The 12,828-nt window shown below is 48.4% G+C and overlaps 1 protein-coding gene across 1 annotated transcript; it reads right to left on the reverse strand.

The window, feature by feature from the left end:
- Positions 1–219: 219 nt before the first annotated feature.
- NCSTN (nicastrin) lies at positions 220–12,708 on the reverse strand (the record flags this gene model as incomplete). Its single annotated transcript, XM_010160483.1, has 16 exons — positions 220–915; positions 2,399–2,611; positions 2,900–3,051; positions 3,193–3,280; positions 3,787–3,882; positions 4,161–4,263; positions 5,429–5,598; positions 5,731–5,808; positions 5,982–6,086; positions 7,454–7,606; positions 8,407–8,516; positions 8,985–9,135; positions 9,323–9,468; positions 10,516–10,634; positions 11,114–11,237; positions 12,604–12,708. Coding segments are annotated over 16 exons (2,036 nt in total), but the record flags the coding sequence as incomplete, so codon positions are not given.
- Between the last annotated feature and the right edge of the window lie 120 nt (positions 12,709–12,828).

Below are 12,828 nucleotides of genomic sequence, written 5' to 3' on the forward strand. Positions count from 1 at the left end.
CCAGCACAGCACCGAGCGCCTCCCCTGCCGTGGAGAGCTTACAGCCTAAACAAAAGCCAGCTAATTCCCTGGCCTGTCTGAGGGCACAACGTCTTTCTTTTGTGTGAGTCAAAAAACCAAATCAGACAAACTCTGGTTCTCCCAAGACCAAAACATATCCAACACCCAGTGGTTTTGGTCCTTTTGGCAGCGACTAAGACAAAAAAGGCAATGGATTGATTTGTAAGTGGAGATTTTTTTTTTAATTAAACGGAACTATTTATATATATACAAACCCCAGAAAATATTGCACCATAAAAAAAAGGACATTTTACATCTAATCATCTGTTAAACACACCCTGCCCTCCCTGCATTGTAGCATACACAGATTCACAGCAACTCTTGGACATTAACAGGCGACCTGTGCTGCCAGACACCACGGAAATCAGCTGGTCCACGTACATCCCAGAGGGAACACTGTGACCCTTTTCACCCTCGCCTTCATTTAGGGAACACATTCATCACATCGTCGTCTCCGTGGCGTTCAGGACCCATCCTCTCAGGTTGCTCAGAAGGACAAATTAAAAAGAAAGGCTTTGGGAACTTCTCAGTCTCTGTTTCTTTAGGGCGCGGTCGGCACCGTTTTCTGGTAAAGTCTCTTACATTTTAGGGCTCAGTCCCCAGCATCCGAGCACAGAAGCTCGGGAGAGAACTGTTTGTGTCCCTGTCCAGAGAGAGGGGCATTCCAGTGTAGTTTTATCTTTGACAATTGTAATCCAAGGACTAAGACTTCTCAAGCCCCAAAGAGCATCTTTAGTAAGCCACAGCCCCAGGGTCCTGCGGGATGCTAAAAAGTACATCCGCTTTGGCGTTGATGAAATACGTGGCGAGGAGAGAGAAGATCAGAATGGCAATGCCCACAACCAAAGTGATTATCTAGGAAGGGATGAGAAACACTCAGCACTGTTGTTACAAACACAGGCCTGCAGCACCCCACAGAATTTGCATGGAATGGGGGTCTCTGTCAGAAAGCTGCAGAGACCAGCCCGCTCCCGAGGCACTGCATACACTGAAATAAAAAGACACTCTGAGGACCATACAGACTTAGACAAAAGTGACTGCCAGACAGGATCAGGCCAGCTTTCACTGTAGTTACCAACAGTGCACACAGAATGGCGTTGAAGAGAAAAGGCAAGAAAGCTGCATCACGGATAAAGAATGTTTCGCATTTCAGAGTGGTCGACGCAGCTCGCAAAGAGTTTTAGTAAGCGTTTAACCTAACACATTGGCTAGTCCTGCCTGAACTGTCCTCTCCCCCGGCATGGAGCCGTAAATGCCTTCAACAAGCACAGAATCAACATCTGTCAAGACCCTTTGCATAAGGGAGATTACCTCCTGCTCAGCACCTTTCCTGAAGCCTGAGTACCAGACCAGTCTAAGGCCTCGTTAGATTCCTTCCTTCCTGTTAGTCATTCCCAGTCTCCCCTGGATATCCCAGCACAGTTCTCAGGCACTCCTGTGGCCCTACAACCCTCTCAGTACATTTTCTATTAGGTCAACCCTTCAGGGATGGCTGGGCTCAAAACTGTGCATCTCCAGGGCACCAGTATCTACTGGGCTGTAACAGGTTGAGACACACAGGCTGGGCACTGTGCTTGCCTGACCGTGTTAGAAAGACCCAGCGCCACTGAAATAACCTGTTCGGATTTCAAATAACCACCTGAGAGATGCAACAATTGCCCGGGCTTGCACAGCCTTTGGGTGGCTTACTGCTAGCACACAATGAGCTGGGCACTCCTGAGTCTGTCCCGACAGGGTATGACATCATTAACAGCCAACCAGAGGGCACTAAGACAGGCACAGCGTCCCAAAGTAACTGTACGCTTAACCCTTATTCTGCTGGCACTTAAGACACACAGCACCCAGCTAAGGGCTGTTAGAGTCTGAGACACGGAACCACCAGCAGCTTTTGCTGGTCAAACCTCATGCAAAAGTTACTGCGCGTTGCTGAGGGGGTTCAGACTGCAGATCTGGGTTGCACATCAGTCCAAACACCGTACCAGCCAGAATCGCTGGCTTGGCTCCCTCTGCTCGGAGAAGGGGTTAAGACTCCTGTCACTTCTATCTTTTATTCACAGAGCTCAGCCTGCTCTTGGGGCTCTCGATTATTCTGCACCGTCTCCGCCTCCAGACAAGGTTATTAACCGACAAACGGCTGGAGGTGGCGGGGTTATCGCCACGACGCATTCCTGGCTACTTCATTTTCCAGGATCAAAGCCTGGCTGTTCTTAACTGGGGACCTCACACAGGATGGTCTTGTAACAAACTTTGAACTGTTTCTCCTTCTCTCAGGAGATGCTTTTCAAAGCTAGCCACACTTTTTTTCCTTACTTGCTTTTTCAGAGATGTACAAACTCACCTCTAGCTCTTTGCTGGCTACCAGGAATATTCGGGCACGGATCTCTTTCCACCGACTCTCTGTCCATGTGGAGTACTCTGTAGATCCCCACTGTCTCAGCTCAAATGCAGGAGACAGTGCTTTGCTTAGGCGAACAGTTGACCGAACACAGTAGGGGACGCGCGATGTTGAGTTAGGGTCCAGGGAACCCTGCACCCAGGCATATTCGTACATCTGCAAAAAAAATGGAAGGGTAAGAGACAGCAAACGGCCACTAGCAAATCACCAGACTATTCCCTTGTTCTGGAACCTTACCCGTGTCTCTGAGGAGAAACAGAGGGGGTTTACTGACTGTTCTCACTGTAAGGGGATCCTTTCGCCCACTCCTCCCTGTTGGAGTTTTCCAGTTCTCCCATGTGTCATTATGGGCAATGGAAAGCATCCATAACCAGCCTTCCTCAAACACGGAAACTGGCAAATTGTACTGTTCCTGCCTATCATCCCACTCTAATGGATGCTTACTTCTATCTCCGTGTTGGGTGTTTTTTCAGGGCTCAGGCACTCCTCCTTAGTGAGGTTAACAACGGCGCCGGTGAGGTTGGCCAGGACATACTGCACCAGGTAGGTAGTGTTCACAGGGCTGGAAACGGCGACGTAGTGTTGGGGAACATCACCTGGAACAAACAGTCAGAAACAGGGCTGGGGGAGATGTGGCCAGACGCAGACGATGTGTCAGTACGGCACTTTAGAAAGCTGCCAGGTAACCTACGGGGTCAAACCCATTCTTGTGTTCTTCTTCCCTATGTTCCTCTTACCCAGAATTCCTTTTAGATCTGGCTTAATGATGGACTGAAACCAGGAATTGTTCATTTTAATCAGAAACCCATACAGCATTCGAGAAACCTGGAAAGAGATGGAAATTGGTTTATACAAAGAGGAGAGAAAAATAGCATCCTAACAGCTATACCTCTCAAGATTATTTGGCTGATAGATGTTTCCCACTACAGGGGCCAAGAGCACAGCAAAGGAGAGGCTGTATGTCACAACTGCCTATAATTCAGGACCGAGCTGTGAAAAGTGGGTTTGACTCCAGCTCTGCTGACTCCGGAGCTGATCCCTGTGCCACACACTGCCATTTTAGCTCAGCTTCATGGAATGAGGATAAAGGAGCTCTCTTTCTTGCAGGCTCATGAAGCTTAATGTCTGCCCTGAGATCGAGAGGCAAGGAAGCAGAGAAGGGTGAAAGGTGGTTCATTCAGCTGTGGTGGGGAAAGAGAGGAGGAGGGAGGCAAAACCCTCGTGGAGACAGACAGGACAGCATGCTGTGTAAACACATATAAACAGAGACAGAAGGGAAGTACGTGAGGGCTCATCAGAGATGCCAGGGACTCAATTCCATCTGCTCGTACCGTTTTTGGATCTGCCTGAATAGCAGAGGTGTTGTTGGCTCCCCCCGCAAGCCGGTAGAGAGCACGGGCGACCACTGTGGCAACTTCTGCCAGGGACTGCAAAGGAAGAGTGCTCTGTGTTAATCAAGGTAGGCAAATCCAGCAAAACAAGCAAGGAGAGCAAGCCAGAATTTACACATCCATCAGCACACTTACATCGTGCTAGCATTTGAGTGCCTATTGCCTTTGTTGCTGCACAAAGCACCCCCAACCTTCTTTCTGCCCTTTCTGGAAAGGGCTCTTCCCCTCTCCCCATGACCCTGTTTCTATCTGCCCCTCCCCAAAGCCCCATCCACCCCAGTTACAGCAGCTACAAACAAATGCAAAGCAGGGACCTTGGCTGTGTCTGTGACATACTCCAAAGTCTCCTCAGGGCTAAGCCCCTCAGGGTACTGCATCAGGATGTTCTCTGGAGTGTCGTACATACTCTGGTAGTATCTGAAAAGAAAAAGGCAAACAGAGGTTGGGTGGGGGCAGAAGAAACCACAGAGTATGGAATTCAATTCAGAGTGTGCCTAAAGCAAACAGTGGGAGCAGTCTCCCAGGAGCAGCGATACAGCCCTGCCAAAGCACTGCCCTGCCACACGCTCCTTAAACCATTTAATGAGGCTTTATAATTAACTTGGCCCTTCCACAGCTTCTCCCATCTGAGGATCTTCACACAATTTACAGGCTGTGATTAGCTTTCAGGTGGGCGACAGCCCAATCTATTAAATGGGTAGAGAAACTGAGGCAAGGAGAACCCATGTGGAAGGTCTCCTGGGAAGAGGGCTTTGGATGCAAGGCATGCCAGTGGGTTTTATTAATGCCCTATCTCGAAGGCAGTGAGGAAATCCAAGTGAACTCAGAGGTTTACACCAAGGCATCTGCAGCACATGCAGCTGAAGTGGGAATTGGTCTATGCAGCCAACATTCCCAGCCAACCTGGGACTGAGTCCCCAGCCTAGAGATGGGTCACACAGCAGTGAGTCGTGCCTCCTCCCCCTCCAGCTCTTCTTATCCCGTTACAGCAGTGCAGATTTAAAGGTGAAAGGGAAGCTGCTTCCCCTTGATTGCTACAGAGATTCTCAAAAACAGCAGAGGACAGAAGATGAAAGGAAAGAAACAATTGGAAGAGTTTAAGGAAAAGGGGAACACATGTCTGTCCTCCACTCCACACTTCCAAAGTTGAAGAGGAGCAGGGGATCCCGAAGGAACACACAGTAGTAGGGTCATATGGGGTGAATGAAAGTGCCCTGTCCAATGCCTGGGGCTTTCTGCCATCGCAAATAGAAAGCTATATTAAAAAAAAAAAAAATAGGCAGCTAGCTTCTGGAAGAACAGATGAGGCTTAGGCACGCTCAGTTGCCATTTGCTCACCTCTGGCTTCCAGCCAGCTGTGGGGAACATTTTCTGTACAAAACTGGATTTCTTTCGGTTGTCAGAATAATTATGTTGCGCTTGTTCAATTACATGGCACATGTTTGCTCCTGTGCTCCCCCCGGCCTGCCGCTCTACATGTATGTTCAGCAGCACAGCCTGGGCCTGGGGGCTCAGGTGCCCTCTGCTGGCACCGCTCCCTTTGGCTGCGGGCCAGCCTCTGCCCGCTGCCCCGGAGAAGTACCTGTTCTGGAAGGCTGTCTTGTGGTCAGTAAGGACCACTCCAGGGATATGCCGGGCCCGAAGGAAGCGCTGGAAGGAAGATGGAGGCAGAGGCTGCGAAAATCCGGCTTCCTGCAAACTCATGTTGGCTCCCACACTGCTATTGCTTAGGATATCCAGCAAGTTTCTAACCTGAAAGAAAACGGTTCCACTATTCTTTTTGATGTACAATTTCTCTGGAAAGGTTAACATCCCAATTATCTGCAGCGTGCTAAAGATCCCACAGCATTTAGGTTAGATGAACTACAGATTGCTTACTGTTACCTGGGCTTCCACAGTGTCATTCATCCGAGAGACGGGGTCTGTATGCATCCACAAAATCGAGTTGTTCCTCAGAGCCACCTTCAAGGAAAAATAAACGCAGCATAAGTATGTGATTGGACATCACCGAGTCTGGCAGAGCAGGGAAGCCCAGTCCAGGGAATAAAAATACAGTGAAAGGCTGAATGGGAAACCCACAGCTAAATTAGCACAAAGAAACAGGGAGTAAAAAGGTCCCCATACTTATCCCACACCTGATTCAACTCCACAAAGGAATGAATGTTGTCCAAGCGGAGAGGGAACTTGTCTTTTTCCATATCATACACCATTCGTGAGCTGCCGATGTAATCGAAGGTCTCCTGCAACATTACAAAACCCCACATATGAATCACACAGGGAACGCTGCCTGGCACAACTAACAGCAATATTTGAGAGTCTGAGGTGGAACAAACCCAAGAGTTTGAGGGCCAACTCCGGCATGGAGTATTTCTGAAGGTGCACATAGCCTGGCACACACCAGAAGACCAAAGTAAATATTCCATTGTGCCTGGCTCCAAAGACAAAGGTATTGTAGGAAGGGATGGAGCAAAGGATAGAAATGAAGACAAAGAGCAAAAAAACCAGGGCAGCTATTGAATGCCACAAGCAGGAAAGGCACAGAGGCAATGCTAGCACCGATACCTAGCAAGACACTGTTACTAACAGCAGAGAGGCACTGATACAGCCTTCGCTCGGCATGTCATCCCGTTTGCTTTTTGGTAAGGACACAAAGTCAGTGTAAAGGGCAATTCTCCTTTCCAGGAATTAAACATGTGAAGCTTTCCTGAAAGGAGGGGTGTGTTTCCCTGGAAAAAAAGGGAGGGAAGGCTAGATAACAGAAATGAGTTTGTCAAAGGAGCTGCTGGGCACTGCCTGGGGAAGAGCAGGTGCCCCTAAGAAGAGAATCCCCACGACAGAGAAGGGCAGTGATGTCAGCCAGCCCCCAGACTTCCCCCTTGCCTAATTCACAGCCAAGTCTTATCACTCCTCCTATGTCCTGGGAGCACGACAGAGAATGTCCGCTCCACAGCGCTGTATGCCCGTCTTCCCCGGGGAAATTCCGACTAGGGATGTATGTGCCGAGAAGGGTGAATGAAGGGAATCACGTGGCCCCAGCATGGGCCTGTGGGAGCCAGTTTCATGAAGCTGCACAAAAGAAGTCATCAATGTAGATGCCTTGAGGGGAACATCAGCTGTTGGCCATCAGTCCCCCCTCCACAAGCATGTTCTGCTTTTCCACAGCTGCCAATTCCAGTGCTGGGCTGTCAGAAATGAGCTTCATTTTGTTCTGTCAATGCATATATTTTTAATCTAGCCCTTTTTTGGGCTTCACTTCAGAATTTCAAGCTTGGCCATCACAGTTCATCCTGCACGGGGCGTGGCAGAGAACAGACATACAGACAGGCACACCGGGAGGACAGAGGAGGGAAAGCAGAGTCTGAGTCATTCATCCAGAACGAACTGTGGGGCAGAATATGGGCTGCCCCAGTGGAAGCTCCATCTGCTGTTGTTATACCAGCACAATTAAGATTCTGCTCTCACTGGGGGAGCAAAGGGAACCATGGTGTGGGGATGCAGACAAATGATTCCACACAAAGAGTAGGGAAAAAGTTCATTTGTGGGGAGCCAAGGGCTGATTTGCTATCTTAGAACAAGTCAAATGGTGGAGCGACGCCGCTGCTCTTACCCCTTGGAAGAAGGTGAACATTACATTCCTTTGCAGCAAATGAACATCCGACACTTTGTGAAGGGCTTCAGCAGTGGCCAAGTGGGTCACGAAAGAAGAGACGGCACTCTCTGCCCCAGGAGCAATGTTCCAGAAGAAAGAATGGCTGTCAATCTGTAAGCGAACCGAGATGTAAGAAATGTGTACACAGAGAGAGGAATACTGTATTTGGAAAGCAAATTATCACCTCGCTCCTATCCCACTCATCTTACTGGTTAGGGAAGAACCCAAGCACCCCGCTTAATGAAACCTAAAATACCAAACACATTGCCGAGGTAGCCCTGAGGCCTCGGAGTCCTGCCACCCCCACCACGCCTCAGCCCTGACCCGAAAACTGAGGGGATCAAGTGTGCCACAACTCAATGCTAGCATCACTGAGACGGTGACAAAATGGAATCTTGGACTTGTACCTCTGGAGGGTGTAAAGTGATCATAAAAAGGACTGCTAGATGGGGAAGTGAACTTCTTTCTCAGCTCTGACTCTGACTTGCTGCTGGACATGCAGCAAAACGTCCATGTGATTCAGTCCATCTCCCCCCTGAAAAATAAGACAGCCAACCGTGCTGTCTCCCCCTCTGCAACAATTCTTAGGGATGTGAAATATCTTAGGAAAGCCTAACAGACAGGCTAACTATTTCTACCTGTCTGACTCATCAGTGAAGAAAATGCCAAGAAAAAGTCTCACGTAACAAGACAGAAACAACCTGCAGATGTCCTTACACTGAAACAGGTAAACCCACCAACTAAAAGGCTCATACTCGCAGAAAAACACTAGCCAGTCAGATCCAAAAGGCTTGGAACATGGGAAAAATGAAAATATATTAAGATAAATATATTCCCCTAAGACTCAAGCCCACATCTTCCCAGAATCCTTCCAGTCCATGCTCTACAAAGCAAGATTAAGAGGTACCTACTCGTGTAGCGACAATAATAACTTCTTTCTCAGGATCAACTTTTCCAGAGGAATTGATAGGTTGCAAGGTGCTCCAGACATTGTAATCAAGAAGAGGATCACATACAACCTCTAGGAAGCAGAAAACAACATTGCTCAAGCTGAGACTACAGCAGTGACAAGTGAGAAATGAGCTTTCTGGTCGGCTGTAGCTCACAGGTGGTTCTATCATAGCAGCGAACACGTGCTCGGCAGGGGTGAGTTCCTGGCCCCGGGAATGTCACTGACAAAACATTCACCAGGACCAGGATTTCAATCCATGTCTAATGGAGCAGTAACCTCAGACCATTCTTGACAACCTATGTAGCAGGTATGAGGTGCCTTTCTCAGCCAGCATCTCCTCTACATTTAATTTTCTAAATGTGATGACAAACACAGCCCAAAATTCCTTATCACTTGTTTATTTTGAAATGGCTCAGCTGGAAAGCTAGCCTTTAGGGAAGCTCTAAAAGTTTCTTTCTTTTGCACAACTGTATTCCACTGAGATTTTTACCACCAGCCTTACCCCACAGCAGGACAAGGAAGGAGGAATCCACTCACCTGGATTAATGCTGAAGGTGCTTTGGAGGGAGCTGCGCCTCATGCAGGTAACAGTGCTGGTGACAGCATGCATGTGGGAAAAAAGCTGCATGGCACAGAGAGGGTACTCGGGGCCAGATCCGTCACGAGGGATGTTATGGTCTTGATAACACTGGATGGAAATAAAAATCATTACAGAACGTAGCCTTTCTGCAATAGCAGTGTGTACTGCATATAAAACTGGCCCATGTATTTTTACTGTAGACTTCAACATCAAAGCTGAGATAACACAAAACTTCTGCCCCTTTCCTGAACTGTGCAGCAGTTCTCCTCTTCTGCTCGTTGAGGAACTGCAGTACCTGCTTAATAACTTGCGTCTCATTGGCATCCTCAAGGAGAAAAATAGGGAAGTCAAAATCCTCATACGAAAGCCCACTCCCCACAGGATTCCACACGGTCTTATTGCAGTGTGCAAACTGAGGGCCATAATCTTTGGAATAGACACCTGGAAACAGAAAAAAAATGGGCAAATTGAGCCTGCAATAGAGTAACAGACTGCAGGAGAGGTAGGGCCTGCTGAGAAAATAGCAGCAAATACAGAATGAGCACCATTATGGGCTGAGGAACCAGCTGACAAAAGCTTGGAGACAGAGCTGGTCACTGCATGTGGCGGAGCAGCAGAGACAGAGCACTGTGCCACGCAGAGAGAGTGAGAAACATGCGTGCTCAGAGCCATCACATGCCAGGAGGCTGGCATGAGCACGCAGTGAGCATTTATCACATGCTGAGAGAGTGGAGGAGGCACATAGAGAAACATTATACTTCAAAAGGAGGAACACACAAACCCACACTTTCTGAGCTCATCATGTGCTGGAAGCAGCCCTAAGGCATCTACAATGTGCCAGTCATTTTAACACCTAGACACTGTGCAAACAGCGTGAAGGCAGAGACACGACAAATGCCAGCACACCAAACCATCTCGGGAGCATACATGGCATCCTTCACAGCAGAAAGCTCTGAGCCAACCACAGAAGGTGTAGCCATTTCGCCCCTCAAAGTACAATATACCAAATCTGCTGCATGAAAAAATGGTGAAATTAAAACCTAACTGAAACCATGGGGAGAATTCAGGGAGGCAGAGTGTAATTTTAAAAGTTAGGGACTGGCCCAGACAGAGAGGTTAACGCACACTCCACTCAATCTGTGCCAACACAGGATGCTTTAACGATCATGTGTGGACAAAGGCGTCATGTGTTAAAGAAGAAATTACAATCACTTTTGTTCAGGCTTAACACTTTAGTGACTTAATGCTGTTTTAGTCAGCTTATTTAACAGCCTTCCCCTGCCCCAGCCCTTGTTGAGAGACGGTGAGAGTCCAGCTCAGACCAACGACTTCAAAAGAACATACAGCACCTGTTATCTTAAACACTGTTTTGACATTAAAGCGTAGCTGCAATTGCAGTTATTCTTTGCACTCCTTTCTTTGACCATACAATGTAAAGACACTGTTTCTCTTCCTCCCAACAAGGATAAAGACTTAACATTTCCTTACCAAACCCATCATTGGGGCACTTGAGACCAGGAGAGAATCCCTGGGGAGGGCTAGGTTTGGCAATGGCCACAGCAAGGCCTGACACTCGTGAAGTTCCCTTCAGCTGCAGCAATACCCTCCTGGAAGTGAGAAAATGACTGAAATTAAAAAGTCCTGACTGAAGACTCACAATCCAAGACATGCTAATGCTGACAGGCGAGCATGTGATGATACTTTTGATCAAAATAAGCAACATGTCCCTTTATCTTCTCAGAACTGCAGAACATTATGGGCACGCAACAAGCAGCCGCTTCTTTCCTTCTCTGCCCAGGGAAAGATGTGACCAATCTTATCACGTTGTTCAATAAACTTTAGTAACTGCTGCAGGGATGCATGAGAATTTACACAAAGCAGAGCTCTTCTAACAGCACAGCAGCCCATTTAAGAAGAAATAAATTCAGGCACTAAACCACAATAAACCTACAAATGTTTCAACTTCACTGTACTCCAGGGCTGATTTCTACCATCTATCACCTGAAAAATGATGCCACAGTAGGGACCCATATTGGTCTTCTGGGCTCCAGTCACCCTGGGAAAATAAAATCCAGTGAGGACTGACCTGTTGAAGAGGTTCCCATCCAGCAGTATCATGTAGGGGGGGTGTGGGCCATCAGAAAGCACCCAGTTCAGGTCGTCCTCCTTCTCAACCACATGGATCACCCCCGTATCTCCACTGATGGAGGCTGTGGAAAGAGGGTTTGCCCTTCACCTTGCAGCGATCTGCTTCGTTCACACCCTCAAAACACCTTGGAGTAGCAGGGCTGTACATTACTAAGGGCTTTAGGGAAGAACAGCTCATGGGATTAGATGGCTGGAGAAAGCAATTTGGTGAAGTGGCACCATTTAGCTACAGCAGGACAGAAAAAGGAACAGTGGCTTTTAGTAGGGAAAAAAGTGCTGAACAGCATAGATTAAGAAATAAGCACTCGTGCTTTGAAAGCATCTTTTGTTTAAGCACATCAAAGCACTTAAGGACCTTCAGCTAACTAAGCACTATGAGTCTCCTGTGACTGAAGAGAATAAGGAAGGATAGTGGGAAACAGATCTCAAGACAGAAAGGCACATGGAGGAGACAGGTCAGTGCTGCCCCGCAGCAAAAAGTAGTCTGCAAATTCAGAAACTGAGCGTGCATACAAGGGGCAAAAGATTGTGACAGCAAAGTGGCCAAGCAATAAAGCAGGTCCTCTGCTTGTCATTTCACCCCATCCCAAAGAAAACAAAGCACTTTCATAAGAAGCTGATAAAAACAAGCACTTTGTCAACCTCCCCAGTCAGTAACTGCTATCATTGTTGGAAACTGCCTGTGACCAGGAAGGCAGGACTGCTTATGGCTGCCTGCCTGGGCACTAGGCTCACAGAGGGGGTGGAAGAGGAGTCAGAGAACCTTGTACCCTCGGTTATCTGACAGACCAAGTGCAGCTGTGCTGCCCTGTAGCGGCAGGGAGCGGCTCACTGTGGAAGCAAAACTGAACTGGAAATGAGCAAAACACTGACTCACACTAACTTCAGACAGGAATACTGCTTGAATGGGGTTCCCTTACCCCTCTTTTAATTATAACGCTCCTGCCTTCCCCATTTCAATGAGAAGAAAACTTAGAAAGTTAACAAGCACTACGCAAGCAGCTCAACCAAACCCTCCACTCCCTCCAGATGTCAGCTTCTCACTTATTCACTCCCTGCTCTCATACCTCATTAACACCCAACGCGTTCTGCAGCACTACCAGATCTGCCTCGTACCCCTAAAAGCTATGGCTTGGTTTTGTATTGTGTGCGCGCTGAATGTACAGGTTCAAAGTGCTGCTCTCTGCCTTGGCAGGGGTTTTCAAGGTCTGTAGGAACATGGTCTAGCTGAGGTCTCCACCCCTCAGTCAGCAGAAACAGGTCAGCATATTCAGCATTACTGGAGCAGGATCGGAAAAGGGGGCAAACAGCACTGAGAACAGGGGCAACAGTGGTCTAGGCAGGTCCCACCGGAGAGCTGCACTACACCCCATCACCCACGGCATGCCCATCTCAAGAGCGGCTCTAGGGCGCCGCAGCTGTACTCACACTGGCAGCCGATCTGGTGGGTGGCGTTCAGGAGGCGAACGCACGGTGCCGTTTTGTTCAAGGGGATGTAGATCTTCCTCTCAACAGAGTTGCCCTGGCAGGAGCCTGGGGAGAAGACACAACCGCGCCTCAGAGAGGGAGGAGTACGCCCGCATATCAAAAGGCTCTCCTCGACTCAAGGGGGAAAGACGAGCTCCTCCCCAACGCAGAGGAAGACAGGCGAGG

This window comes from Eurypyga helias, unplaced genomic scaffold, assembly GCF_000690775.1.
Source record: "Eurypyga helias isolate BGI_N326 unplaced genomic scaffold, ASM69077v1 scaffold41931, whole genome shotgun sequence".
Lineage (NCBI taxonomy): Eukaryota > Metazoa > Chordata > Aves > Eurypygiformes > Eurypygidae > Eurypyga > Eurypyga helias.